The 25709-nt window shown below is 53.5% G+C and overlaps 1 protein-coding gene across 14 annotated transcripts in view; it reads left to right on the top strand.

Annotated features, from left to right (window-relative positions):
* Positions 1-25709, top strand: part of PACSIN2 (protein kinase C and casein kinase substrate in neurons 2) — a 117880-nt gene that overhangs the window by 81329 nt on the left and 10842 nt on the right. For all 14 annotated transcript variants that reach the window (XM_019624001.1, XM_019624009.1, XM_019624006.1 and 11 more), the window contains 5 exons: positions 348-486; positions 17971-18127; positions 20019-20254; positions 22483-22638; positions 23931-24106. In XM_019624001.1, coding sequence (XP_019479546.1) covers positions 427-486; positions 17971-18127; positions 20019-20254; positions 22483-22638; positions 23931-24106 — 785 coding nt within the window. In that variant the 5' untranslated portion in view covers positions 348-426. The remainder of the gene's footprint in view (positions 1-347; positions 487-17970; positions 18128-20018; positions 20255-22482; positions 22639-23930; positions 24107-25709) is intronic.

Here is a 25709-nt window from a genome sequence, read left to right as displayed (position 1 = left end):
CCTGCTTTCGTGTGCTCGCCTCATATGTGCTCTGTCCCTTCCCCTAAGGGCCGAGGATAAGGGTTTAGTAAGGGCATCGGTCTGCTGAGCTAAGAATACGACTTGTTCACTAGAAAGCTCTTTGAGCTCTTGAGCAAGGTGTTGAGAAAGTGTACTTGTTAATGTGAAATACACACATGCATGCATGTAACATACATGTCAGTGCCCAGAGTTTAGAGTTTTAGGCCTGTCCCCGCTACACTGCTCTGTTCGAATGCAGCGGTGGTAGTGGAAGCTGTGAAATGGAGATGGCTTGCTCTTTCACGTTGGCAATTTAAAAACCACAATGATATGCTTTTCTTTTGTAGGTTTGTCTCTGGATTTTGAGCATCTGAAGCTGACCTCTGGATTGAAGCGTCCCCTGCTGCTTGCCCACCCTTCAGAGCCATGTCTGTCAATTACGATGATTCTGTGGGAGTCGAAGTGTCCAGCGATAGCTTCTGGGAGGTATTGTCCATGCTTTCTTCTCCACGATGCAGAGACCAGGACTTTTTTGGGGGGCAGGAATGGGGAACATTAAATGAATGTACCCCCACACCAGACGGGCATTTGTAGTCAGATCTGGATGATAGCAGGTGTGGCTGAGCTATCAGTGATGGTGGTGCACTTACCTTGCCAGAAAAGTCTGGTGCCAACGAGGTTAGAGGTGTTTCAGAGGCCATCTGGGTCTGTCCGTCCTCTGAGCTTCCTTCTCACGTTTCGCTGTGATGTGACTGGGAGCGACATCCGCTGATCACTGAGCTTAGCCTGATAAGCAGCATTGCGTTGGGGTATTGTACAGAAAAAAGACGGCGGTGATGTGACATCCTGCTGGACCGAGCAGGCAGGTGGCCTGAGGGCCAGACGAGCTGTCCTGGAGCCTGTGGGAGCATCTTCCTGCCTGTCTGCCCGGGAGGAACGCCCTTCCTGATTAGATGGCTCTGTGGGGTTTGGTAGTCACTCTTCCTGAGCCCCACTTGCTTTTCCTTCCTGCTCATGAACGGAACGTCCTTTTTTTTTTTTTTTTAAAGATTCTACTGGGGCATTGAGGGATGGGAACAGCATTGGGGAATTGGGGAAGGGGAATAGACAAGTCACTGTCCTCCCGTTCCTCCGTCTAGCTATGGAGGATGTCGCCCCACCGGCCCACGTTGGCGTCATCGTGCTCTTCCCGGGCGAGGCAGCTGCTCGCCCGTCACTGGACAGCTGCTCATGGTGGCTCGCGCTGGCTGCCAGCCACTCACAGTAGCTCATGGCAGCCCGCTGCAGCAGGGGCTGCAGCCTATGCCGTCGCCAGCAACCCACAGCAGTCCAACTGCAGGCCTAGCTGCTGTTCACCACCCCAGCTGCAGAGGGCACAGCGCCACTGGCCCCCATTGTGGGATCCGAACCTGGGCCCCACTGCCCAGAGCTGGCATCTCATGCCAACTCCCAGCCAATGCGCCACTCGGCCGGCCCACGGAACCTCCATTTTTTTTTATCATATTTTGTTCTTGTGGCAAAACCCCTGTAACTTTCCCAGCAGCTGTGGGCTTAGCAGAATGAACACTGACTTCACAGTTGGAAAGATCTGGGTTCTGATCCCTTACTGGCTGTGTGACCTTGGACAAGTTGCTTGACTAACCTGAGCCTCAGAGTCTTCATCCATAAAGAGGGGACGATGCTGGCCTTTGAGGGACGTTGCCAGGGTGAGAGGAGAATGGAGACACTGGCACCCATGTGGGTGCTTTCCTGACAGAGGCTCGAGGGGTGCAGAAGAAGGGAAGAGGGTGCCTTGAGCTTTGCTGGGGACGAGCACGAAGCAGTTTTAGAAACTTAGATTAATTAGGTGTATAATTTTGTGTGACATCAAATACCATCTGAGACTATAATCTAACAGGTAACTAGTCACAGGTGCCCAAGTTTAGAAAAGATGGTCAGGAGCTCAAAATCCTATCATTACTTTCCTTTCCTGTATATTGGGGGGAAAGGTCATTATTAGCTGAATTTGTCATTTTATTAAAAGTATGTGTTTATTCAGCACCTGCTGTGTGCTAGGCCCTACGAGGCTCCAGCAAGGAATGTGACAGGGTGAGTGCCCCCCCCTCCGCCACAGGGGCTGCCTTGTGTGGGGTGTGACAGTGTGAGTCCCCCCCCACAGGGGCTGCCTTGTGTGGGGTGTGACAGTGTGAGTCCCCCCCCACAGGGGCTGCCTTGTGTGGGATGGGAGAACATTGAAAAGCACAGAGGATGTAGGTACCTTCTATCCCTGCCCCTCGGCTGTAGCAGCCTTCCTGTTGGGTATCCAGGCCAGAGCTCAAATTTCAGCAGCCAGGGACGCACAGGAAATGTCCTAGGGAACATTTCGTAGAAGGCAGCGAGAGTGACAGCAACGGAGTCACCGGTGTGTCCCAGCGCTGGGCACCTGCAGATCCCTGGCATTGTCAGCTGCGTTCTCGGCGTCAGGGAAAGAGGCGGACGGTGAAAGTAGCGGAGCTGTGTTAGAGCTGGTGGTTACAGCGTACAGTTTGGAGGGGCGTCTGGGACAGTGCTGGAATCAGGGTACCCCCGCGCCCATCCGCAGTCTGGGTTCACAGGCAGGCAGGCTGTGGCCCCCCAGCATTGCAGGGCACACAGGAGCCAGGTGTGCAGAGCTGCCTGGGAGCCTGAGGCTGGTGCTGGTTATTCTCTACGCTGAACACAACTATAGACAGCCCTTCAGAGTCATGGGGAAACTTGCTGTTTTATCATGGTGGCAGCGTTGCCACTGGTATTAATCTGTACCTACCTTGAGCTAGGTGGCAGTGCAGACAGGATGGCACACATGGAAGGCCTTCCAAGTGATAGACATGGAGGGGCATCAGACACGTGCTTGGGAGCCAAGTGACCCGGGCTTGTCACTTACTATGTGTATGTGGCTTTGGGCAAGTTACTAATTTGTCTTTGCCACAATTTCTCAATCTGTAAAATGGGGGTGATGATGGTACCCGCATCCTGGTATATGTGAAGGTTCAGAGAATGAGTGCATGTGTAAGTGGTGTGGGTATCAGGACAGGCTGTGGCTGGGGGCCCTGTCCCTCTGCTGTGGAGATGGGGCGTCCCCACACAGGACATACAGCCTACTCCTGTAGACTGCGTTCGGTGGCATCATCGTAACTACCCTGCGGATAGCAGAAGCTGCTCTGGAAAAGTGGAGTAGCTAAACATAGCGCTATTACAGAGGCTTTCAGCTGCTTGGTGAAACAGTATAGGTGAGAGCTGCCAGTGTGTATCGTCAGCATATTTAAGCTCTCGGGCTCCCGCTAAGCTCTTAGCTGCGGTGCTGTCAGTAGATAGGAGCATCTGCTTTTGCCTGAAGATGCGAAGGCAAAGGCTCTATTCTCTAGGCAGGCCCTGCTTGTCCTGTGTTGCTGTCCTTGAAATCACTCTTCAGCTTGTATGAATCAGCAGTGCCGTCATGTCCCTCCTCTGTGACATTAATTGAATGGATGAGTGATGCTTAGGCCCAGCTGGCCCTGCTCGGCTCGGGGTGACTTAGGTCCTTGCTGCTAGCTGCACACCTCCCCAACCTGCACACCTCCCTGAGCTGCACACCTCCCGGACCTGCACACCACCCCGACGTGCACACCTCCCCGAGCTGCACACCTCCCCGACCTGCACACCTCCCCGACCTGCACACCTCCCCGACCTGCACACCTCCCTGACCTGCACACCTCCCCGACCTGCACACCTCCCTGACCTGCACACCTCCCTGAGCTGTTCGCTCCTTTCCTGCCTACAATCCCCTCCTCCTCACGGAAGGCGACTTCTCAATGGTGTGACACTCAACGGAACTCACATATCTAAAAGAAAAGCACGTGATCTCAAGGTGAAAAAGTCTTTTGTGCTTAATTGTACACCTTTCCACCAAAAGATATTAACTTGAGTGGGCCATCCCAGAGCCATCTGTGGGCTGGCTGTGTGACTGCCCCGGAAGGACATGGCCCTGCTCTCTGGGAGCCTTTGGCTGTGACATTTGGAGGTAAGCTCCGAGGGAGGAGACAGACTCGAGGCAGATCATTGTAAGGTGCTGTAGGATTTGCGGAGTGCAGAGGGGGACCTTGCCCAGGGGAGGGGGCAGGAAAGGAGGCGTGGAAAATGAGCAGGTTTGGCACTTACTAAACATTCAGATGTCTGCCAGACGAACGAGTGAACAAGGCCTGGTGTGCGGGAGACGTGACCCACAGGGACAGAATAGCAAATAGGTGCATTAGTGGATAGTTGGAGGGGACACTCTATTACCTGACACTACAGTAAGAGATTTAGAGAAAGAGAGGAGGGGGCTCCGATCCCCACAGTGCAGGTGCTCATTATGGAGCTGGGAGGAGAAAGGCCGGTGGCCTCTGTGGAAGATGAGGGCAGTGGAGCCAAGCCACAGCTCTTCCTCTCGGTGACAGGCGTTCAGAGGAGGCATAGGGGGTAGGTTGTGCTGGGCTTGGAGATGGGAGCAGGGAGAGGAGATGGCATTCCAGGCTGGAGTGAGTGTGGCTTTGCAGAGGGCTGAGGACCTTGACCTCTGGAGCCAGGGGCCTGTTTTGGAGGCGAGAAGTCTTCCAGGATCGGGTAGGATGGGGCCGAATGGAGTCTCTTCCACAAGTGGTGGCCCCTTCAGCAAGTTGGAGATTGGCACATCCTGCCTGCAGACTTCCCAGTGGGGCATGGGTGGCTCAGTTGCTTCTGACACGTCTCTGGCTCCCCTGGGAGCCTGTGCCTCCCACTGTGCCCTCTGCTCCCAGGCCCTGCTCCTGGTCTTCTCTTTGCCTTGGGGCTGGTGTACAGAGAGCCTGGCTGCAGGCACTGGGGCTTTTCAGGGTCATCAGTGCTTCCTAGGACAGCCTAACCTCCTTGTCCTTCGCGGACTCTGGGCGCATGGTGGTGGGTTTGTCCCCCACGGGCCTGAGGGCTACTTGCCTGGATCTCTGAGCTCTTTGGGGGCCAGACTGGGAGGGCAAACTACTGATTTCAGCAACTGGGCCCTGAATCGGCCTCAGACCCGAGCAGGAGTTCTGCCCAGCTGTTAGCAGTGTTTGCAATTAGAGTTCGGATCTCGCTGGGTGCAGCCAGGCGGGGCTGACCTGTACTGTGCCCTCTGTGGGCACAAAGAGCCTTTGTGGAGAAGAGCATTTAGGGGATGAAGAGGACATAAATATCTTGCTGTAAAATGTGGGGATGTTAGCCCCAAAGAGCTGGATGTCACTCAGTCTTTACCATCTCCTTCTGAGAAGGCTTCTCCCCCTGCGGGTCCCTCAGACTGAACCCGTGGAGACAGCACATTTCCACGTGCGTCCCCGTTTTGTCAGAAAAGCCGTCCGTGTGGAATGGTGTGCACTTTTCCATCCTCCGAGACCAGTTTTGTAGGTAGCCTATTTAAAAGATGCCTCTGCCCCGTGATCATGGGTTCCACAAAGCCTGATTTGGCACCTGCCACGGTCCAAGCCCTGGGCTGGGTCCTGGGGCACCAAGGTGAGTGCACACGTTGGGACCCCAGAGCCAGCTTTTGCTGAGGCCGGTAGTCACAGGGCTGGGCGAATGCTATGAGCAGAAGCACGAGGTGTGTGAAAATAAACATCAGCTCGCCCTTAGCAGCCGTCATCCATTGCGTTGTCCCCCACCCCCACCCCCACTGCCACGCAGATCTGCTGATAGCTTGTATGTGGCTGTCAGCTTGTGGGGGCCGTGTGCCTGAAACCCGATCTACGGGATCCTGTGGGTCAGCCTTATTGTCACCCCACTGCTCCGATGTAGCTCTTAGCAGGCTGGCAGCATGCCTTAATTTCACTAAAGGTTCTAAAAAGGACCATTAACTCATTCCTTCAAGCAAATCAGTATCTGCTGAACTGTGATCAAGGATCCGGGCACTCACTGGCCCTGCCTGTGTCATGTGGTCTGTTCTCTATCCCACAGCCAGGGCAGCCCATCCAGAAAAGCAAACCTGTGTGACTCCTGGCCCTGGTGGGAAGCTTCAGTTTTCTGCATCACCTTCAAATCAAACCACACTCTTTAGCACGACCAAGACGTGGGCATGTGTCTGAGCTGCCTGACTGCCTGGCCCTTTCTGAGGAGTTCTGCCCTGGGCTGCAGCCAGGCTGAGCTCCCCACCCGCAGGCTCCCGTTCACAAAGAGCTGCCTCCCTGCCTGGGAGGATGGGGGCTGCGGGTGGTGGTCTTTCCTCCTACCCAACCTCTGTTTCTTTCACAGGGAGCTCCTCTTCTAGGCAGCCTTCCTGGTGTGTGCATCCAGCATGGTGCTCTGGGATGTGCCCTCTCTGAGGGCAAGGATGGAATTCTCAGCCGGGTACCTGGGACTTAGCATGGGGCCTGACACACTGAATGATTGTTGATTGAACGTACGAGTGAATCAGAGAAAGGATGAGGTTTAATGCTGGGTAGTAAGACATGCCCTGCTCAGAAGAAGCTTACAGATATTTGGAATTACAATATGCACACAAATAACCGTAATACTGAGCAGAGATCATTCAGTAAACATTTACATACAGCACACCTACTCTGTGCCAGGCCTACTCTAGGCCTTGGAGATACGGCGTGAATAAAATAGATAAAGTGACTTTCAGATGGTCCAGATCAAATGCTGTGAGGGTGCAGACAAGGGCTGTTCCTCCCTAGTGGGCCATGTACCGGAGCTGTCAGAGACCGCCCTAGGCGAGCAGTGACTTGGTTGTACCCTGTGCATGGATGTGTACACTCTGAGAAGTCCTCGAGCTGTGTGCACATAAGCTGTGTGTTTACAGTCTGGGTCCTTTTCTGCAGGAATGTGGACCTACAACACAAAGTTTAGAAATAAGAAACAGCGATGACGGCTAGCATTTACTGCACTCTGACTCTGTGCCAGACCCCTGCTGGCTTACACGAGTGCCCTCAGTCCTCACAGCTGCCTCCTGGGAGTGTGGTCTCCACTTACAGGTGGGGAAACTGAGGCCTGGGTGGCGTGCCACTGCTCGGTTCATAGTAGGTGGTGGAATGGGGTTTGGCCCAGGTACCTGCTCCCTGGAACTGCTCCCCTGCCTCTGCCCTCAGCCTCCTGGGAGCTGCTTGAAGAGAAGCGCTCCTTTGCAATGCCTGCCACCCACTTAAACGCCTCTGCCACTGCCTGCAGAAGCAGCGTCCTGTCCGGCTGCAGACCCTGGCGCCACTGTTGACCAGTATGTGACTCTGAGGGCCCGAGAAGTGAGATGACCTGCTTGCTTAGCTAGGCGGTAGCATAGCCTCACCACGTCCTGCTTCCCAGGATGGTTGTGGGGATCACCAGTAGCATCCTGAGCCCAGTGGCCTCAGTGTCACCTCTTAAGCTGCTCAGTTTCTCAGCCACACACAAGCATGGCACACGTGGAGACAGGCGAAGGTGGGTGGATCAGCTGGCCTGTCGGCCTGTTGTGCCGGCTCGCTCCTCCCTGGGTGCCGTTGTTCTACAATAGGTGCCGGAAGGAGAGCCGTGTTTTCCTGCAGAGAATCGCACACGAGGTTTTTTGCTGTCGAGCTGATCCTCTGAGGAAAATTGTCATTTTCTCATTGGATTTCAGTGATGTCAAAGTAATTTGTTTATTCTGTAGAAGAGAAAACATTTTTCCTGTCTACTCAGTAACAAATAGAATTACATGAGTTTAGAACTGGAGGGGTCTTGAGTGCTCAGTTAGACTGTGGTAGCTTAGTTCCATTAAGACATTTGTGTACAAATGTTTGAGGTGGGCATGGTGAGGCACCCAGGCCCGGAACGGAGATGGGGTGGGAGCTCATGGTTGTGTGTGTGTGTGTGTGTGTGTGTGTGTGTGTGTGTGTGTGTGTGTGTGTGGTGGGGAGGGCATCACAGGAGTCCTGAAGGTGAAACCAGGGCCTCTGCCACAGGGGACTGAGGGAAGGCAGTGGCCTGGTCACAAGGCTGCCTTGTACCCCATTTCCTGGGCACTTGGCTGAGGATTGAGTGTGTGTGTGTGCGCTCGTGCCCGGGAGACTGTGAGCTACAGGGTAGAGTCTTAGGGGCCAAGGTTCACAGGTGGGGCATGTGCTGTGCCCATGAACAAGTCATGTGACATCTGAGCAGCACATGCCGAGGACACAGAACACAGTGAACCTGGCTGTCCAGCCTCAAGGAGTTCAGTTCTAAACTAGTTTTGTTTGAATGCATTCTTCCTTTCTACGTTATTACCTGTTCTGCCTTTGGAGTTAGAGCTGAGAATTGGAATTTCTGGGGTTCCATCCACTTTTTAGTTTGTCACTTTGAACATGTAGATTAAAGATTGATGATGCAATTGATCTTTACAGTTGAAGTTTAGGATTTGTGCTTTAAAACTATCCAACAGCAAAGGTTGACTTGCAGAGTAATGAGCCTCATTTCCTTCACCCTCCTGCTGATGAGCAGACTCCAGGAACGGAGGGTGCGGAGGGCGGGTCAGTGTTGGGAGCAAGAACCGAAAACCAGGAGTTGAAACTGGAGCAAGGAGGCCCCAAGGCAGTGAAAGGATTAGTGCTAGGTCAGAGTCCAGCTGGAGCCCGCAGAGCAGGCTCAAGGTGGCTGGAAACTGAGGCTTAAAAAACAGTGGCTGGGGTCAGCCAGGTGGCGCGTTGGTTAAGAGCTGGCTTGGGACGCCAGAGGGCCCTGGTTCGGATCCCACATATGAGGGCCAGTGACACTGCCCTCCACAGCTAAGATGCTGAACAACAGCTCAACCTGGAGCTGGGCTGCTGTGATTCGTCGGCGATGGCGTAGGCTGCAGCCCCTGCTGCAGTGGGTTGCCATGGGCGACCGTGTGTGTCCAGCAGCCAGCGTGAGCGGCCAGCAGCTGCTGTGAGCGGCCGTCCAGAAGCCGGCGACTGATTGGCCTCGCCCGGAAAGAGCGCAATGATGGTGCCAACTTGGGCCAGTGAAGCAACATCCTCCACAACTAGACTGAAGAACAAAAGGACAGCAACTTGTCTGTTCCCCTTCCCCCAATTCCCCAATAAAAATCTTTACCAAAAAAAAAGCAGTGGCAGCAGCAGGCAGGCAAGGGACTTCGCTATCCACCCTCTTGGGGTCCTGCCCGGTGAACAGCATTACCCCATGTTGAGGTTGGGGGCCTGGTGAAGTTAGGGCTCGTCCAGGTGATGGTTTAGGGAGCACCAGGGTGAGGGCTCTCAGATCCTCTTTGCCAGTGCAGGGTGGGTGGGGAGCCCAGAGGGTGGGCGACTGGAAGGCAGGTTGGAGAATGAGGAGAGCAAGACACAGATTGAGGGTTTTTCAAAGACGCCCCTTCCTCCTTGGTGTTTCCCCCGGCGCACATCACTGAGCTCACAACCTTAAGATTGATTGTGACCCCTGTTTGGAAAGGAAGGTTCAGAGTAGGGGTTGGGATGGGTAGTAAGAAAGGTGCCTGAGGTATGGGAAGCCGCGCTGTCACCTTGGGGAGGCTCTGCCAGTGCGGGGCTGCTCCCCTGTGTGGGTGGGGATGGTGGGGACGTAGTGACACTGCCAGGCCCAGTCCTGGAGCCCTCCCAGCCTGCCCGGGACACGGGTAGACTTAGGGATAAACTCACGCAAAGCCTGGATGGCTGAAGGCCTTGTTAGCCTCAGGGAAGGAGCTGCCAGCCTCCCTTGCTGGTTTGCGCTTAAATGACTCTTGCCAGGTTGACAGAAGTGGCAGTGCCCGTTTGGTAGCCGTCGAGCCACTATCTGATGCTGTGGAGTAGATTCTTTGTAGCTTTTGTGGGGAGACTCGAGTGACTCACGGGATTAAGAACTTGATAAATAAAGGATCATGAGTTCCTTCAGCCAGCTGAGTGCTTAGCAGCTTCTCAGTCCCCTCCTGACCATGTGGACCGGCACCATTCGGGCATTGAGAAGATATTCCGGGGCACTCTGTGTGCCTGGCATGAGGGATGAAGAAGAAAGGCATGGCTCTTGCCATCAAAACCATGACGTTACCATATTCTGCCATGTGACGGCAGATGTCCACACAGCAGTGCCAAGGAAGGGTGAGCTGTGGGGGAGGCTTCACGGAGGGGGTGACATCGTGTCTCGCTCCCCCTGTGGGCCTCCACATCCTGCCCCAGGCTTCAGAAAGCAGTCTTGCCACACAGAGTCCCCCTTGGCCCTTACCTCAAACATCACTTCCTCCAGGCGGCTCTCCCGCCACCCGGAGTGTTCCTTCCAGAATTTGTCACCATCTGTAACTGTGTTATCTATTTGACCACAAGGCCCACGAAGGTGAGGACCACGACACTGTTCATCGTTCTATCCCTAGTCCTTGGCACGCAGTAGGTGTTTATTACATATTTGAGGGTGGCAAGAGGGCGTTGCCTGACCCTCAAAATGGAGAGTTACGTGTGCTTCAGCGGGTAGCCAGCCAGTCAACTGACAGACTCTGTTCAATTAGAAATCCTGGAACTGTAGAGGGCCCTCGAAGGTCATTTAACCCTGTCCCCCCTCTTCATTTTGTCTCTGAATGGACAAGATGAGGACATGGCCAGGTCTTGTGCGTGAGAGATGGCCAGGCTAGGCTAAGAGCACACCTGACTGGGGAGACCCAGCCTGCACTGCAGACCCACCATATCCCAGTGTGTTTGGTGCTCAGAACATCAGCCCTGTCTCCACCCTACAGTGGAAGGAACAGAAATGCGGGGAGCGAGATGCGTACAAGGCCACTTATTTGGGGGCAGAGCCAGACCTCTGCAGCTCCCCTAGTGAGAGCAGGCAAAGGGGAGGAGGCCTCATCGGGGGGGCTGGGGCTGATGGACCCAAACAAGATGGCAAGAGCTCACGTGGCCACTCTTGGTGCCACCTGCAGGACGGGAATTAAGGAAGCCCAAGAGGATCACCCTTCATCCTCTTTCAAGCTGATTGAGAATATTCTGGAACCTCTCAAGTGCTTCATCAGCTTTGGATGGAACGTGACTGGCTCTGTGGACCTGTGGGGGTCGGGGGGCACTACCAGGGGCTTCTCCTCTGTCTGGTCAGCTCGGCACAGTTGGCTCGCCCTTGAACGTGCCTTCAGGGTGTAGAGGGAGCAGTGCTTGGGCCTTCAGGGTCACAGGTTAAAGGGCATGAGCATTCTGAGGGTAAAATCAAGGTCATCTTGGGCAAGCGGTCTTAGTAGTTTTCAGGTTTGGGGTTCCTGACATGAGCCTCACTGGCACAGTGGGATCAGGGGTGGGACTTGAACCTTCCCTAACAGCCTTGATTCTGTGGCCTTCCCTGCACCTGTGGGCCTGGTTGGACGCACACACATCACCTGGTATCAACCTGTTAAGTCTTGGCTCTACACCCTCTCCGTTCTCAGCTTGAGGAAAGTTCTGGAAGGTGGTCTCTGCCTCCTCCTGGCTGAATGATCATGGGTGACTTCACCTCTTCAAACCTCAGTTTCTTTTTCTGTAAAATGGGAACACGAATATTTCCCACCGCCTAGGACTATGAAAGGAGTCAACGATGGGGCACACAGAGCTGTCAGCACACGGCCTGGCAAAGTGGAGACGTGCTCCATTGTGATGCGCTGCTGCTGAAGACAGTGTGAGGCGCCTGCTGCCAGGAGGCCTCCAGTCTGTCTGGGGCAGGGAGGCTGACATGCGCAGTGCTCACCGTGTGGGATAAGCTACGACTGCAGGGCATGGGGGCAGTGTGGGGAAGGGCCCTCGTGGCCCCCAGCTGGCCCCGCCAGCAGAAGCCCGCTGTGGGGAGCTGGGCCCACCTGTCTGCAAGTGCAGACAACGCAGGCGCTCAGCCTTGGTGGTCTGTGGGTGACACAGGTGCTCGCCCCAGGCGTCAGAGATGCCTCTGTGGGGAAGACGTGCTGAGCCTGAGGGAGCTGAAATTGGGGCAGGTAAGCTGGGACTCTGTCAACGCCCGTGTCCTCCTCTGTTTCTCTCCCTGCCTTGGACACCTTGTCCCCTCCCCTTTCCGATGTCATGGCTTGTTAGGTGTTCTTGTAAGCTGTGTAGCCTTGCTTTACGCACAGCTGCTTTTATTTCACACCAGGACTGTTACTCCCTGTCGTTCCGTTTCCTTTTTTCCACTCGGCTGTGGAGGTCTGTTCAGGCTGCAGTGTCCCCACCGAGTCCTGCACTTCCTTTCCTGTGCCGCACTGGTGTGCCCCCCAAGTTCACCCACCGTTCCCCAGGGAGAAGACTCCTGGTGCCCTGGGACCCAGGCGGTCGTTTATGTGGAGATAAAACTCGAGCAAGCTTGCCGGGTCATCCTACGTCACGTGTATGTGTAGCGACCTAATTCCCGCCCGGTTGCTAGCAGCCTGCCCTAGTCCTGCCCCAATCTGCCTGCCACCAGCGTCTACAGTCAGGGGTCCTGAAGCCCCCGCCTCTGCCCCACACTTGGCATTTCCCACTCCCCAGGGTTTGCCCGCCTGTAGGGGTGAAGAGCCAGCTTGCTGCCCTGTGGACAGTCCTCCAGGTCTCAGGCGTGTGAGCACCCCTATAATTACCCGAGCCCGATGTCTGCACAGGGACCGCTGCAAATCCAGCCCCAGACTTAGCTGACTAGAACCAAGGCTTGTGTGACGCTGGATTCTCAGTGCCCAGGGTGGAAAGCCAGAGGAGTGAGTACAGCCAGACTTAGAGAAAGGGAGAGGTAGGCAGCCGTGGGGGCGGGCGGGCAGCCAGGAGCTCGGGGCCCGAGGGAAGGGTGTTATGGGTGCAAAGGGGCTCGAGTGATGTGAATTCCCAGGGGGAACATCAGGATAGGTCTGGCTCCTGGTGTGCTTGTAGAGCTTGGCCTCTGGGAGGAGGGAGGTGGGAGCATGGCTTCTGGAGGACTCTAGAAAGGAGGTTATTCGCTTTTTCCTGAACCATATAGATTCAGCCTGCGCCATGGGAGCTGGGATCCCACCACCTCTGTCCTGCCCCCATCTGCCACCTGGAGGACAGAGCCGTGCCTTTTTCCTGTTTTCTGGCTCTCCGTCCCCACTGAGGCCCCAGTCTCAGGCCACCCCCACACCATCCCTCCAGGAGCTTCACCCTCCTGAAGCCCACCAGTCCCAAACAAGCACAGCACAGCGCCCTTCAGATGAAGGCCTGACCCTTGAGGTTTTCACTCTCTGACCCCATCTCCCACTCCGTTGACTGCCCCCGACCCCCAGCTACGTCTCCGGTCCTTCTCCCGCGTTCTGTGTTCCATGTTCCATTCCTACGGGACATCTCACAGTCCCCCAGGGCTCCACATTGTCACACCTTCTTCATTTTGCCAACACTGTTCTCTGCTGGAATCTTTCCCTTCGTTGTCCCCCCCCCCCCCCCCCCCCTATTTAATTTGGCCCACTTCCCACTTGTCCTTGAAAACGCAGCTTGGGTGTTGCCTGCAGTGTACCTCCCCCACCCTCACCCCTCCCTCTGCCAGGTGGCCCCTGAAGGGAGAGCATGGGCCTCATGGCCCTGCCCCCAGGTACATGCATGTTGAGCATCTGTTTGTAGTATCTTGGTGTCTGAGGAGGTGAGCCTGAATTCAGAGGAAGTTAGGGACATAGATGACTTCAGACGTGGTTTTAAAAATGGGCATTTTGTCAATGAATCAAGTGGATGATGGAGTTTGGAAGGAAGCTTATTTTTAATTCCTACATTAAGTTATCTGCCATTTGGCCATATCAAAACAACTAGTGTTTTGCAAAGCAAGAGAGAAGCTTTTTAATTACAAAACTGATAAAGCAGGAATGGCTAGCTATATGTCCTAACTTTAATATATGATTGCTTTGTCATCTATTTGAAAATTAATTTTCTTGCATTTTAAAAACCTGTTGTCATTATACCTCAATTTTTAAAAAAATGCATAAAAAAGAGAACACACTCTACTAGAGAAGACGGATGGCAACTAGGAACAAGAAATGATAAATGCTTAGTATCATTAGACATTAAGAAAATGCAAAGTAAATCACAATGAGCTATTGCTACATACTAAATAGAATGGCTAAAATAAAATTTTTTTTTAAAAAGCAATTTAAAAACCTGACAATACCAAGTGCTATAGTGAGAATGCAGAACGATTGGAACCGTCGTACATTGCTGATGGGAATGCTAAAAGCCACTTTGGAAGACAGCCAGGCAAGCTCTTACAAGGCTAGATGTACACCCCCCCCCCCCATAGAGCAATTCCACTCCTAGGTATTTACTCAAGAAAATGGAGGCACATGTCCACACAAAGTCCTGTGGGTGAATGTTTATAGCTTCTCTATTTATAATTGCTCCAAGCTGAAAGCAACCCAATCCTTCAACAGGATGAAAGGGTAAACAAGTGGTGGTCTATTCACGTAATAGAATACTACCTAGCAATAAAAAGGAATGAACTACTGATATAGGCAACAACGTGGATCAGTCTCAAAAGAATTATGGTAAGTGACAGAGCCAGTCACAAAAGCCAGGCCACATACTGTGTGATTCCATTTATCCTGGACATCTTGGAAAAGGGACAGAAGTCAGATCAGTGGCTGCCAGGAGCTGTGTGGGGATGAGATTGACTGCAAGAGGGCACACGGGCTCTTGATGGGGAGATGGAAATATTCCGGACCTCAGTGTGGTGACGGCTGTACGTGGTATGCGTTCGTCTGAACCCATGTCAGTGTGTATACCTGTAAAGGGTGAATTTGATTGTATGTAGATTTATCTCAACTGAGAAAACCAGCACGCAGTGGCCCTGCTCTTAGGAGGAGCTCCAACGCCTTGTCCAGGGGAGCCAGAAGGCCACATCACTCTGTCAGTGGGGTGGCTTATGGAGATGGAAACAGTGGGACCCGAGTGTCCCTGTGCTTAGACCAGCGGTTCTCAACCTGTGGGTCGTGACCCTTTTGGGGGTCGAATGACCCTTTCACAGGGGTTGCCTAAGACCATCGGAAAACACATATTTTCGATGGTCTTAGGAACCGAGACACCGCTCCTCTATCCGTCTCCAGGAGGGTCTGCCCACATGCAGATACGCCCACATACGAGTACCCGGCGTGATGACATCATCGCGCCAACACCATCACATACACCCCGTACAAATACAGGTGTATGTGACAGGGTTGGCGCCATAATGTACTTATGCGGACCAGTCGCACATGTGTAGAGAGCAGCTACTGTGTAGAAAGCAGCTGCTGTGTTGAAAGCAGCAGTATTGGAGGTAAAACGACACTTCATGAACTATAAATATTTCACAATATATAATTACATATTGTTTTTGTGATTAATCACTATGCTTTAATTATGTTCAATTTGTAACAATGCAAGTACATCCTGTACATCAGATATTTACATTACGATTCATAACAGTAGTAAAATTACAGTTATAGAGTAGCAATGAAAATAATTTTATGGTTGGGGGTCACCACAACATGAGGAACTGTATTAAGGGGTCGCGGCATTAGGAAGGTTGAGACTCACTGGCTTAGACTAAAGTGAGGGTCTGTCACAGCCCACAGGGAGCCTTTTCATTGAGCCAGGACAACAGGCAGATGTTGCCGAAGCATCTCAGTGCCCATTGTCGTGGCACGCACTCCTCCCCTTGGCCCCGCCGTGGTCACAGCCTGGCACCAAAACCTGAATCGGTCTTCTAGAAACATCCTTCCTGTATTCAAATTTCAAGAGTTGTCATTTGCACATGTGCTGATGGGTTACCAACATGAATCTTGGTTAGAAACACCCTTCTCTATTCCCTAACCCTTTTCACAAGGATTTTGAAAATCGGAGAGGTGGGCAGGCTTCTGGAGAGGCAGCATAGTTTGGTCTTTTTTTAAAAGATTTTATGGGGAGTTGGGGGAGGAGGGGAACAGACAAATTGCTGTTTTTTTGTTCTTCAGTCTAGTTGTGGAGGACAGCACTTCACTTGCCCATGTTGGTATTATCATTCCGCTCTTGCCAGGTGAGGCAGTCGCTCACTAGGCATTGGATGGCCACTCATGGCGACTCGTGGCAGGCCAGCTCCAGGTCGAGCTGTTGTTCACCATCTTAGCTGTAGAGGGCTCAGTGTCATGTGGGATCCGAACCGGGGCCCTGCTGCTCAGAGCTGGCGTCCCAAGCCAACTCCTAACCAACGTGCCACTCGGCCAGCTCTGGCATAGTTTGGTCTTGATTGTTGGTGTGAATGTTGCTGGTAACGGTGAGGTGGAAACCAGCTCTGCGTGGTGGTTGCATGTGCACTGTCAGGTCTGCATGGAACTGTGGTGATCTTAGCACTTCTTGCCACCAGCTTGGCGGTACTGAATCATGTTTTGGTGGTTATTTTTTCTATCCTGCTGTAAATTTCCAAATGACAGCAAGGCCTTATTTTAAGGGAAGTGAGCATGGGACGTCACTTCCGACTGGTTGTGAAATGCTTGCATTTGTCTCCTACAGAGGGGCTGCTGAGGGTGAACGCTCAGGCTCAGCCTCTGTGAGTCGGTGCGCTGCCAACCTGCTTCCCGTGCTGAGGAGCGGCCAGGCCCTACCTGCGCGGGGGGATCTGTGCAGGGGATGGTGACATGTTCCTGCCCTTCAGCAGGCCTGTTGCATATCACACCAGGCCTCTGGACAGCGCCGCTCAGGCCACCTGAATTCAGGGGCTTTTTGCTGTCCCATGGGAGCAGGGTCACTGGCCTGGCTAGAGCTCTGGAGCAGCTCTTCCTGAAAGCACCACAGCCCCTCCCTCATCGCCCATCTCCATGCAGGGCCCATGTCTTGTGCCTTCACAGGGTCTTCCCGCCACTCCTAGGCCCTCTTCCTCACTGGTTACCTCGGCTCAGGAGAGGAGAGACAGGTAGTGCAAGTGTTGGTAAGGTAGAGTTGAACAGGCTGTGCTGTTGGTCTCCGCAGCCTGCGTAGCAGACGGAGGGCTGTAGCCCTTTCTGTTCAGTTGGGAACTGGTCCTCCCTTTTCACCGGGAGCTTCCAGGTTCACTCGAAACAGAGAAGGAATATGAGAGTGATCAGCCAGGCAAGGAGACTTTCAGAAACGGTAAAACTGACAAACGATTGACTAGGATTTTTGAAGTCAGGGAAGAAGGGTTGAAAATACAGTAGGTCATTTTTCTGTCATGTTTCCTCCAGGAAATATACATTTCTGATACCCCATATGATCTACATGCTATCCTTTCAAATCAGCAGCTCAAAGAATGAAACATATATAACACTTGACTCTCACTCCAAGTTAGCTGCTAATATTTTCTCAAATATTCTTTTATTTATAATTTAAATGAGCTAGTCTCTCCTTTCATATGTGAGAAAAAGTAGTTAAAACTCACCTTAGTCCTTGTCAAAGCAGATGCAGGATCTTGGCAAACTGACTTCTCTAAGCCTTGGTTTCCTCATCTTAAAATGGGGACAGGTATTCCTACTTGTTAGCGCAGTGGCAGTATTTGGAGGGGTCAAACGCTTATTGTGGTGTCTGGCACATAGTAAGTGCTCAGTAAGTGGGAAATAGTGTTTATTGCTACAATTGGGAAGCAGTAATAATCCAGCATGTGATGACGTCAAAACAGAAGGCACCTGAAAACCTGCTTATACCCGTGATGATCAAAGGCCTTGAGCCAGGAGTCTATAATGTCAGATCATTTTAATCTGAGGTGCTAAAAAATTATCATTATTATTTTAAATGTCTGTAGTTAGACATCACCCACTCTGGGAAGCTGTCCCCGGCCCCTCAGCCTGTGAGATGCCCTTTTGGACGCCCGCAGCCCCTCGCTTCCCTCCATCACAGCCCTTCCCGAGCTGGTCTGTCTCCCTCCCTGACCTCCTTGTCAGAGCGTGGATACTGGCCGTGTGGGTGTTGAGAAGCTCCGAGTTGCTGTTTCATGGGTTCCTGCTAGCAGTAAAAATGGGGAGCTTGTCATCTAACGATGCAGGGTGCCTTTCAAATGGGAGGGGGGATAAGTATGGGAGCCTGGTTGGCATTGTGAGTGCTTGTACAGCAGCGAGGGTCCGGCCGGTCCGCTCCCGGAGGGGCTGGCTGGTGGCTGCTGCCCTGTGCCCCGAGCCTCACAGCATGCTTCCGTCTCCAGGTCGGGAACTACAAGCGGACCGTGAAGCGGATCGACGATGGCCACCGCCTGTGCGGCGACCTCATGAACTGCCTGCACGAACGGGCACGCATTGAGAAGGCGTATGCCCAGCAGCTCACCGAGTGGGCCCGGCGCTGGAGGCAGCTCGTGGAGAAGGGTAGGGAGGCCACTCCCAGGGCAGTTCGGCCCCAGATGCTCTGGGCACATCGGTGACCTCCCTGTGCCAGTTTCCTCTCTCAGAAGGAAATGGGCAGGAGTGCGTCGCGCAGTGGCTGTGGTTCTTTTGGGGGAGCAGCAGGGTGCTGTCAGCAGAAGCCCTGGCTGCTTGGGACTTCCTGCCGTTCCTGAAGGCCCAGGACCACACTGAGCCTCCTGTGGCAGCCGCGCCTCCTGTGGCAGCCCTGTCGTTCCAGGACACGCTACGCTTGCCGATTTCACACAACAGCTCCCTGAGGGCCCAACTGGAGTCAGCTCCTATCAGATCAGAGGCCTACTGCTCAGCACTGGGCTTCTGATACTGAGCTGTTGTTTTGCGCTTGGCCATGTAGCAAGTCAGATGGGACTAGATGCTGACACCCAGCAGGGCTTCTAATTTTCTGTTTTAATGAGAATAACAGGTTTTGACCCCTCCCTCCCTGGCTACCCTGAGAAGGTTCTGGAGCTTAGTAACAGGATGCCACTGTGGATGTGGGTTGTGCTTAGAACGCACTTCCCAGCAGTAGAGGGGGAGCTTGATTGATTAGGGGACTTCTTGGGACAGAAGTGAGATAGTGGGAGTTTCTCAGGGTGTGTTTTGGGGCAGGTTCTGCTACCATGACTTCTGTCCTCAGAGGAGCCAGACAGGGGATGCTAGGCCATCGGGTGAGGGACCCTGGAGGGCCAGGGGTCCCGGAGGGCAGGGCCAGCTGTATGTCTTTCCCTGGAGCTGAAACAAGTTGTCTGCGGGGCTTAGCACAGTGACCAGTACAGAGTCTGCACCAGGGATGGGCAGCCTCCTCAGTAAATGGTAGCTGCTGTCATTCTGTTTCCACCTGGCAGGATTCCTCGGTCAGCACAGTCCCGTCTGCTCACAGAGCACTTGCCCCTCACCTTGCGGACCCCGCCATGGCATTGCAGACCCAGGCAGGACCGGGAGCTGCTGGCTTCATAGACAGCAGGCAGAAGGGGTTCAGAGGCCTAGCCTTCCGTGCTTGTCCACCGCCTGCCAGTACCTCTGTGTCATTACCCAGCTCACACAGAACTCGTCTCCTGGGAGTGCCTTGAAAACGACCCGGGGCTTCCATTTTCATCCCCAGCCTCTTTGTCCCTCCCTCACCTCATGCCATATCGCCCCATACCCTCACCCAAATGACAGGCCGGATTACGAGTTTCCTTCCTGAGAACAGTGAGTGAGGTGACTCAGGCACCCCCACACCACTATCTGGAAATTTCCATCTGGGCCAAAGCCGGTTCCTGCCTCCCCCAAGACAGGGCTTCCATCCTGCTGAGGGGACAGTCCTCCATTCGACAGGCGGTTCTCAAGTTCCTGCTCTGAGCTGGGCACTTCCTGGGAGTGAATAACAGAGGTCCCGGCCCTCGGCCCTCCAGTGAATGTGGGGTCCAATAAAGGGGGAGCCACGGTGCTGGGGAGTCCCCCAGAGCCAAGCGATAGGGTGACTTAGCAGCCTGGGAGAGAGGTCAGCTCACTTCAGGAGGCCTTTCCTTCTGTAGCCATCCTTATACAAATTAAAACTTCCCAGAGACAGAAATTGGAGTTTTTAAAGAGCCTGGTGACTTTTAAAAGAAGGAAATTTGTGTAATCCCCCAATTTCCCTAACAAGAGAGTGGCAGCTTCAGTTCCTTATTCTTTTCATCATCCCTGGAACTGAAAAAGGAACAGTCACTGAGAGAAAAATATCTGAGACAACCAAAAGGAAACCTCTGGGCCAGACAGCCTGGCCGCTGGCCTCAAATCCCGCTGACGGCTGAGAGGGGCTGACAGGAAATCCCCACCCCAGGGCCTGTCCGCCCCGCAGTGCCCACTGACCACCAGCTTCCCTCCCGCGCAGGGCCTCAGTACGGTACGGTGGAGAAGGCCTGGATGGCCTTCATGTCGGAGGCGGAGCGGGTGAGCGAGCTGCACCTGGAGGTGAAGGCCTCGCTCATGAACGAGGACTTCGAGAAGATCAAGAACTGGCAGAAGGAAGCCTTCCACAAGCAGATGATGGGAAGCTTTAAGGAGACCAAAGAAGCCGAGGACGGCTTTCGGAAGGCACAGAAGCCCTGGGCCAAGAAGCTGAAAGAGGTGCGCCCCCTGCAGGTTGCTGCCCGCCCAGCCTGCGCGCCCTGCGCCGGGCTCCTCGGGTGACTGCCACGTAGGTCCCCCCACCAGCAGCTCGTCCCCCACGCCAGGAGTTCCTGCCGTCGTTAGCAGCAGACGTAGAGAAAGGGCCACCCCTGAGCCAGAAGCCCTTGCAGCGGTTCTCAACCTTCCTAATGCCGCGACCCCTTAATACAGTTCCTCATGTTGTGGTGACCCCCCAACCATAAGATTATTTTCGTTGCTACTCTATAACTGTAATTTTGCTACTGTTATGAATCATCATGTAAATATCTTTTTGTTTTCTGATGGTCTTAGGCGACCCCTGTGAAAGGGTCGTTCGACCCCCAAAGGGGTTGCGACCCACAGGGTGAGAACCGCTGCCTTAGTGGCTGACGTTTACCCGAGTTCAAGACTTCAATTTAGTCTTTATCAACCCATTTTACAGGCAGGGAAACAGGATTAGAAACACATACCGGGCGAGAGAGCTCAAAACCCAAGCTCTTAACCAGTAATAGTACCTCCCCCAACCCTGAGAATTGTCTGCTAGTGAGGTTTAAAAGCTCCTTTGGGCTAGTAGAAAGGATTACATTTTTTTCTTCCTCTTGTATGGGCTTTTCCCTCATATTTGCAAATGATAGTAAGATTTGTTTTTTTTGAAAGTAGCAACCGAAGCCATTGAGCCTTGTCTAGCCTTGGCTAGCTGGAGGCTGTCAGACATACACATGTGTCCTCAGCACTTGTGGACCCCACACCTGCAGCCTGGTCAGCCCCATTCCTGGAGTAGAGGTGCCACTTCCTTCTAGCCCCTCTCCCACCCACTGGCTTTTCTCAGGAGCTGTGCTGCCTTCATCCTTCTCAGAACCACCCGACAGACCCAGGGAGGTCTGTGGCTTTCCTTCTTTTCTCCGTGTCTTGTCCCCTTTCTCTTCCTTCTTGTCCCTGGCCCCATTTGTAATGACACTATCTCCCCCATGAGGCCATGGCTACTATCTCATGTCTCCTGTCTAGAATAAAAGCTGTGACTGCCTCAAGCAAGGAAGCGTCCACTAAATAAATACACATACATCAGTGTCTATATGTATGTGTGTATGTATACATATTATATATACAAAATAGCCATTAAAAATGCGGAACGTGCGGTCTGTAACCCTCTCTCCTGATATTACCCTCTCTCGGGTTAGCTTTTTCCTTTGAAGCGTTCTTTGCTTTTTCTGTTCCCGCTGTCTAGCATGCTGTTCCCCCAGATAGCCACACCTTCATATTTGTGCTTCCTGTCATCTTGGGTGGCCTTCTCCAACTATTCTAGATGCAGTTCTACCAGCTTAGCCCCACCACGGCGTCCCTCATTTCTCTTCCTTCCTTTAGTCTCCTCCTTGGCACTTACTGCCTTCTAATTTACTCTGTGCTTTAACTATTCCTTGGAGTCAGACGAGCTAGACTGTAAGCCTCATGGAGGCCCAGGCGCTTTGCCTGGCGCTGTAGCCCTGGTGCCTAGAACAGTGCCTGGTGCAAAGCAGGCATCCGTCAACATCAGTTGAATGAACTCCTTTGTTATAACCTGTTGTAATTACACTGAACATACAGCTTTGTATCTGCTCTTTCGTCTCCTCTTTTTTTTTTTTTTTAAGGTTTTATTGGGGAATTGGGGAAGGGGAACAGCCAAGTTGTTGTTCTTCAATCTTAGTTGTGGAGGGCGCAGCAAGCTCAGCTTCAAGTTTAGTCGTGCCACTCAGCTCAAGGTGCTGTGTTCAATTAGTTGTGGGTGGGCGTAGCCACCATCCCATGCGGGAGTCGAACCGGCAGCCACGTTGTTAAGAGTGCACGCTCCATCCACTGAGCCACCTGGGCAGCAGCTCAGCTCAAGGTGCCGAGTTCAGTCTTAGTTGTAGGTGGGTGTAGCCCACCCTCAAACAAGCAGCCTTGTTGTTAGGAACATGTGCTCTCACCAGCTGAGCCATCCTGCCATCTGTTGGTAGCTCAGCGGCAGCTCAGCTCAGGCGCAGAGTCACTGGCCCACGTGGGAATCAAACCGGCGACCCTGTTGCTCAGAGCTCGCACTCTTAAGCTAACTCTTAACCAACTGAGCCACTCGGCCGGCCCCTGTTTCCTCTCCTTTTGATGGAGTAAGCACTTCCTATGGTCTGTGTAGTCTCCAGAGAGGATTTTGAACTTTCAGAAACACGATGTTCAGGAACGCCTTCTCCCTGTAGGTAGAAGCAGCAAAGAAAGCCTACCACGCAGCGTGCAAAGAGGAGAAGTTGGCGATATCGCGAGAAAGCAATAGCAAAGTGGACCCATCCCTCAACCCTGAACAGCTTAAGAAATTGCAAGACAAAGTAGAAAAATGCAAGCAGGATGTCCTTAAGGTAAACCATGCATGTGTCTTTTGGTGCCGAGTGCATCTACTCTCCCCTTATGTGTCTGGCACACGGGAGCCTTTGGTTCCGCGTGGCTGCGTGGGCAGAGAGAGGAGCACATCAGTAAAACACAGTCCTGCCCTCAAGAAGCTCACGCGGTGAGCATCTTACCTCACCAGAGCCCACTGTGCCCACCTCAGGATGGGCTGAGCCGAGCGCTGGGAGAACAGGGGCCGATGGTTCCAGTGCTCAGGGAACGAGGTGCTGTGGCGGCTGGGGTTGCTGCAGGCAGAGAGCAGGAGGGGACAGCTTTGCAGGACATGGAGGTGTCCGTGTCCACGGTGGGAGCCGATGTATGAGCTAGTGTGGAGGGTTATAAGGAGCGAATCGTCGGGCCTAGAAAGTCAGGTGAAGAAAGGAGCCTGAGACGCTGCTGGCAGGGAGCCCCGGAAAGAAGGGAGGGCAGAAGTGTGGAGGCCCAGCATGGTTAGAAGGGTTGCTCTGGCTGTGGTGGAGCCAGGCCCCAGGCAGGGGTGGAGGTGGGAGAGGGCGCTTGGGAGGCCGAGGCACTGGGACCACGGGGACCTGGAGGACTGGGAGCGGGGAGGGCTTCTCTGGCAGCCTCAGCAGTGAGCGCCCCGAAGAGGTGTGGGCAGAGGCTGCTGGAGCTCGGGGTGGGGGGACAGAGTCTTCCAGTCACGGAGAGGCAGTGAACAGGCACGTAGAATCAGGGGTGCTCTTCTGTTTCTCTATTGTGAAGGGGAGGTTATCCACTGTAGTGGATTAGTGAGAAGATCAAACGGGGTGATTGTCAAGGGCTCCGCAGATGCAGGTGGGGTTCTTCCTGAAGGCCTGAGTCACGGGGTTTACACACCAGACAGCGTCGTGTAATTTAATAGTTCCCAGGAAGTTGGGGCCGACATGGACAAGGGTCTGGGCCTGTGCCCCGGGCCCTGGCCACAGCCCCTGCTTAGCCATGGTCTTGGGGCCGGGGGCAGAGACCGCCCCTGTCGAGGGACTTGAGAGGCGCAAAGGAAATAGGTCGGGGTGCTCCTTAGAGGCTGGGTCACTGTGGCTGTGAGCTGTGGCTCCTCACTGTGCTTATTTGTAAAGTCACCCAAAGTGCTGGCTTAATAGTGTCACCCGATAAGTAACTCTAGATGCTGATGAATTCAGAGGTGGCGGAAAAGGACAGAGGTGGGAGGACCTGGGCGGCGCAGAGCCTGGCTCGCTTACTCTCAGCCAGCGGGCATCGGGCTGAGTGGCAGTGAACTTGCGTGCTCGTCTGGCTTTTCCTACAGACCAAGGAGAAGTATGAGAAGTCCTTGAAGGAGCTGGACCAGGGCACCCCCCAGTACATGGAGAACATGGAGCAGGTGTTCGAGCAGTGCCAGCAGTTCGAGGAGAAACGCCTGCGCTTCTTCCGGGAAGTTCTGCTCGAGGTTCAGAAGCACCTAGACCTGTCCAATGTGTCCAAGTAAGTGCCCTTCAGCTAAAAGCACGTCACAATGAAGGCCGTGGAACATTGCTTTTGAGGAAAGCTCAGTTGCTGCTGTGCAGACTTGGGACGGCAGTTTGTCAGAAGGTGTTCTCACGGTCAAGTTCTCCTGCCCAGGGGTGCCCGTCTGCCCAGAACAGCTGGTCACTGCCCTGAGCAGGACGGCCCCTTGCCACATGATAAGGGGGCCATGCTCTGTCAGCTCTGGGTACAGCACTGGGCAGGAAAGGAGGCTGCGGCTCGGACCAGCCTCAGTTGGAGTATTTGAAATCAACCCAGTGCAAGTGCAGCATTTTGGGGCTGCCTTTGAGGCCCCTTATCAGCTCTTTCCATCCAGAGCAGCCAGCTGCCAGCTCTGTCCTCGACTCCTCAGTGTTTCTAGGCCAGGGCAGCACAGATCTCGGAGACTCAGCTCTGAAGCCTGACGTGGGAGCCGGGATATCTCTCCCGCACTTCCCTGTCTTTGGTCCCGTGACCTTTGTCATTTGTCAGGGCAGAGCCCTGGGCTAACCCTAGACATAGACCTCTGGCATCCACAGAGCAGAACAGTTTAGAATCAACGCGCTAGTCAAGGCTTGTTCACAGGAAATTAAATTCCTTTTGTCTCCTGTATAAAAAATCCGAAAGCAACAATGATTGCACAGCTACGCTGCCACCATTTAATCTTTATGACAGTCTATAAAGTAGGTGGCATTATTCCCCATCTGATGAGGAAGCAGAGGCTGGGTGAGGTTCAGTGACTTGCCTGAGGCTACACCGCCAGCTGGGCCAGGGCAGGGCTGTGTGAAGCTCCTCTGGGTGTAGAATAGCTCTCACATGTCAGTGCTGGTCCCGGTTGCCATGCCAGGCCTCACTCCATCCTCCAAGCCACCCTGGCAGCAGATGGTACAGTAGTGTCTTGGGGCTGCTAGAACAAAATACCACACACTGGGTGGCCCACATCAATAGAAGTTTATTCTCTCACAGTCCTGGAGGCCGGAAGTTTGAAGTTAAGGTATAGGCAGGGCCGTGCTCCCTCTGATGGCTCCAGAGACGGGTCGTTCCTACCTCTTCTGGCACCTAGTGTTTGCTGTCACTCCTTGGCCTTCCTTGGCTGTAGATGCATCACTTCAGTCACATGGCTGTCTTCCCTCTCTGTGTCTTCACATCTGTGTCTTCCGTGTGTGTGTGTGTGTGTGTGTGTGTCCGTGTCCGTGTCCAAATCACCTTTTTCATAAAACGATGTCCATAGATTAGGACCCACCCTAATTATCTCGTTCACTTGATTACCACTGTAACAACCTTATGTCCAAATCAGGTTACTTTCTGAACTTCTGGGGGTTAGGACTTACATGTTCTTTTTGGAGGACATAGTTCAACCCATAACAGGTGGCATTATGCCCATTCAATGGAGGAGGAAACTGAGGCCCAGAGAGGGTAAATGACTTGCCAGCCAGGCAGATTAGAAGTGAACATAGCGGGCCCCACAGTGACTGGACACAGCGAGCTTCCCAGGAAAATGAGCTGGAGTGAGCTGGAGGCCTGCCCCGCCCAGGGAGCAGGTGGGTCCTGCTGCAGCCTTTGCCCGCTGCCTGTGCCTGGA

This window comes from Hipposideros armiger, unplaced genomic scaffold (assembly GCF_001890085.2).
Source record: "Hipposideros armiger isolate ML-2016 unplaced genomic scaffold, ASM189008v1 scaffold_572, whole genome shotgun sequence".
Classification (NCBI taxonomy): Eukaryota; Metazoa; Chordata; class Mammalia; order Chiroptera; family Hipposideridae; genus Hipposideros; species Hipposideros armiger.
This window is presented reverse-complemented; position numbering and strand designations above follow the sequence as displayed.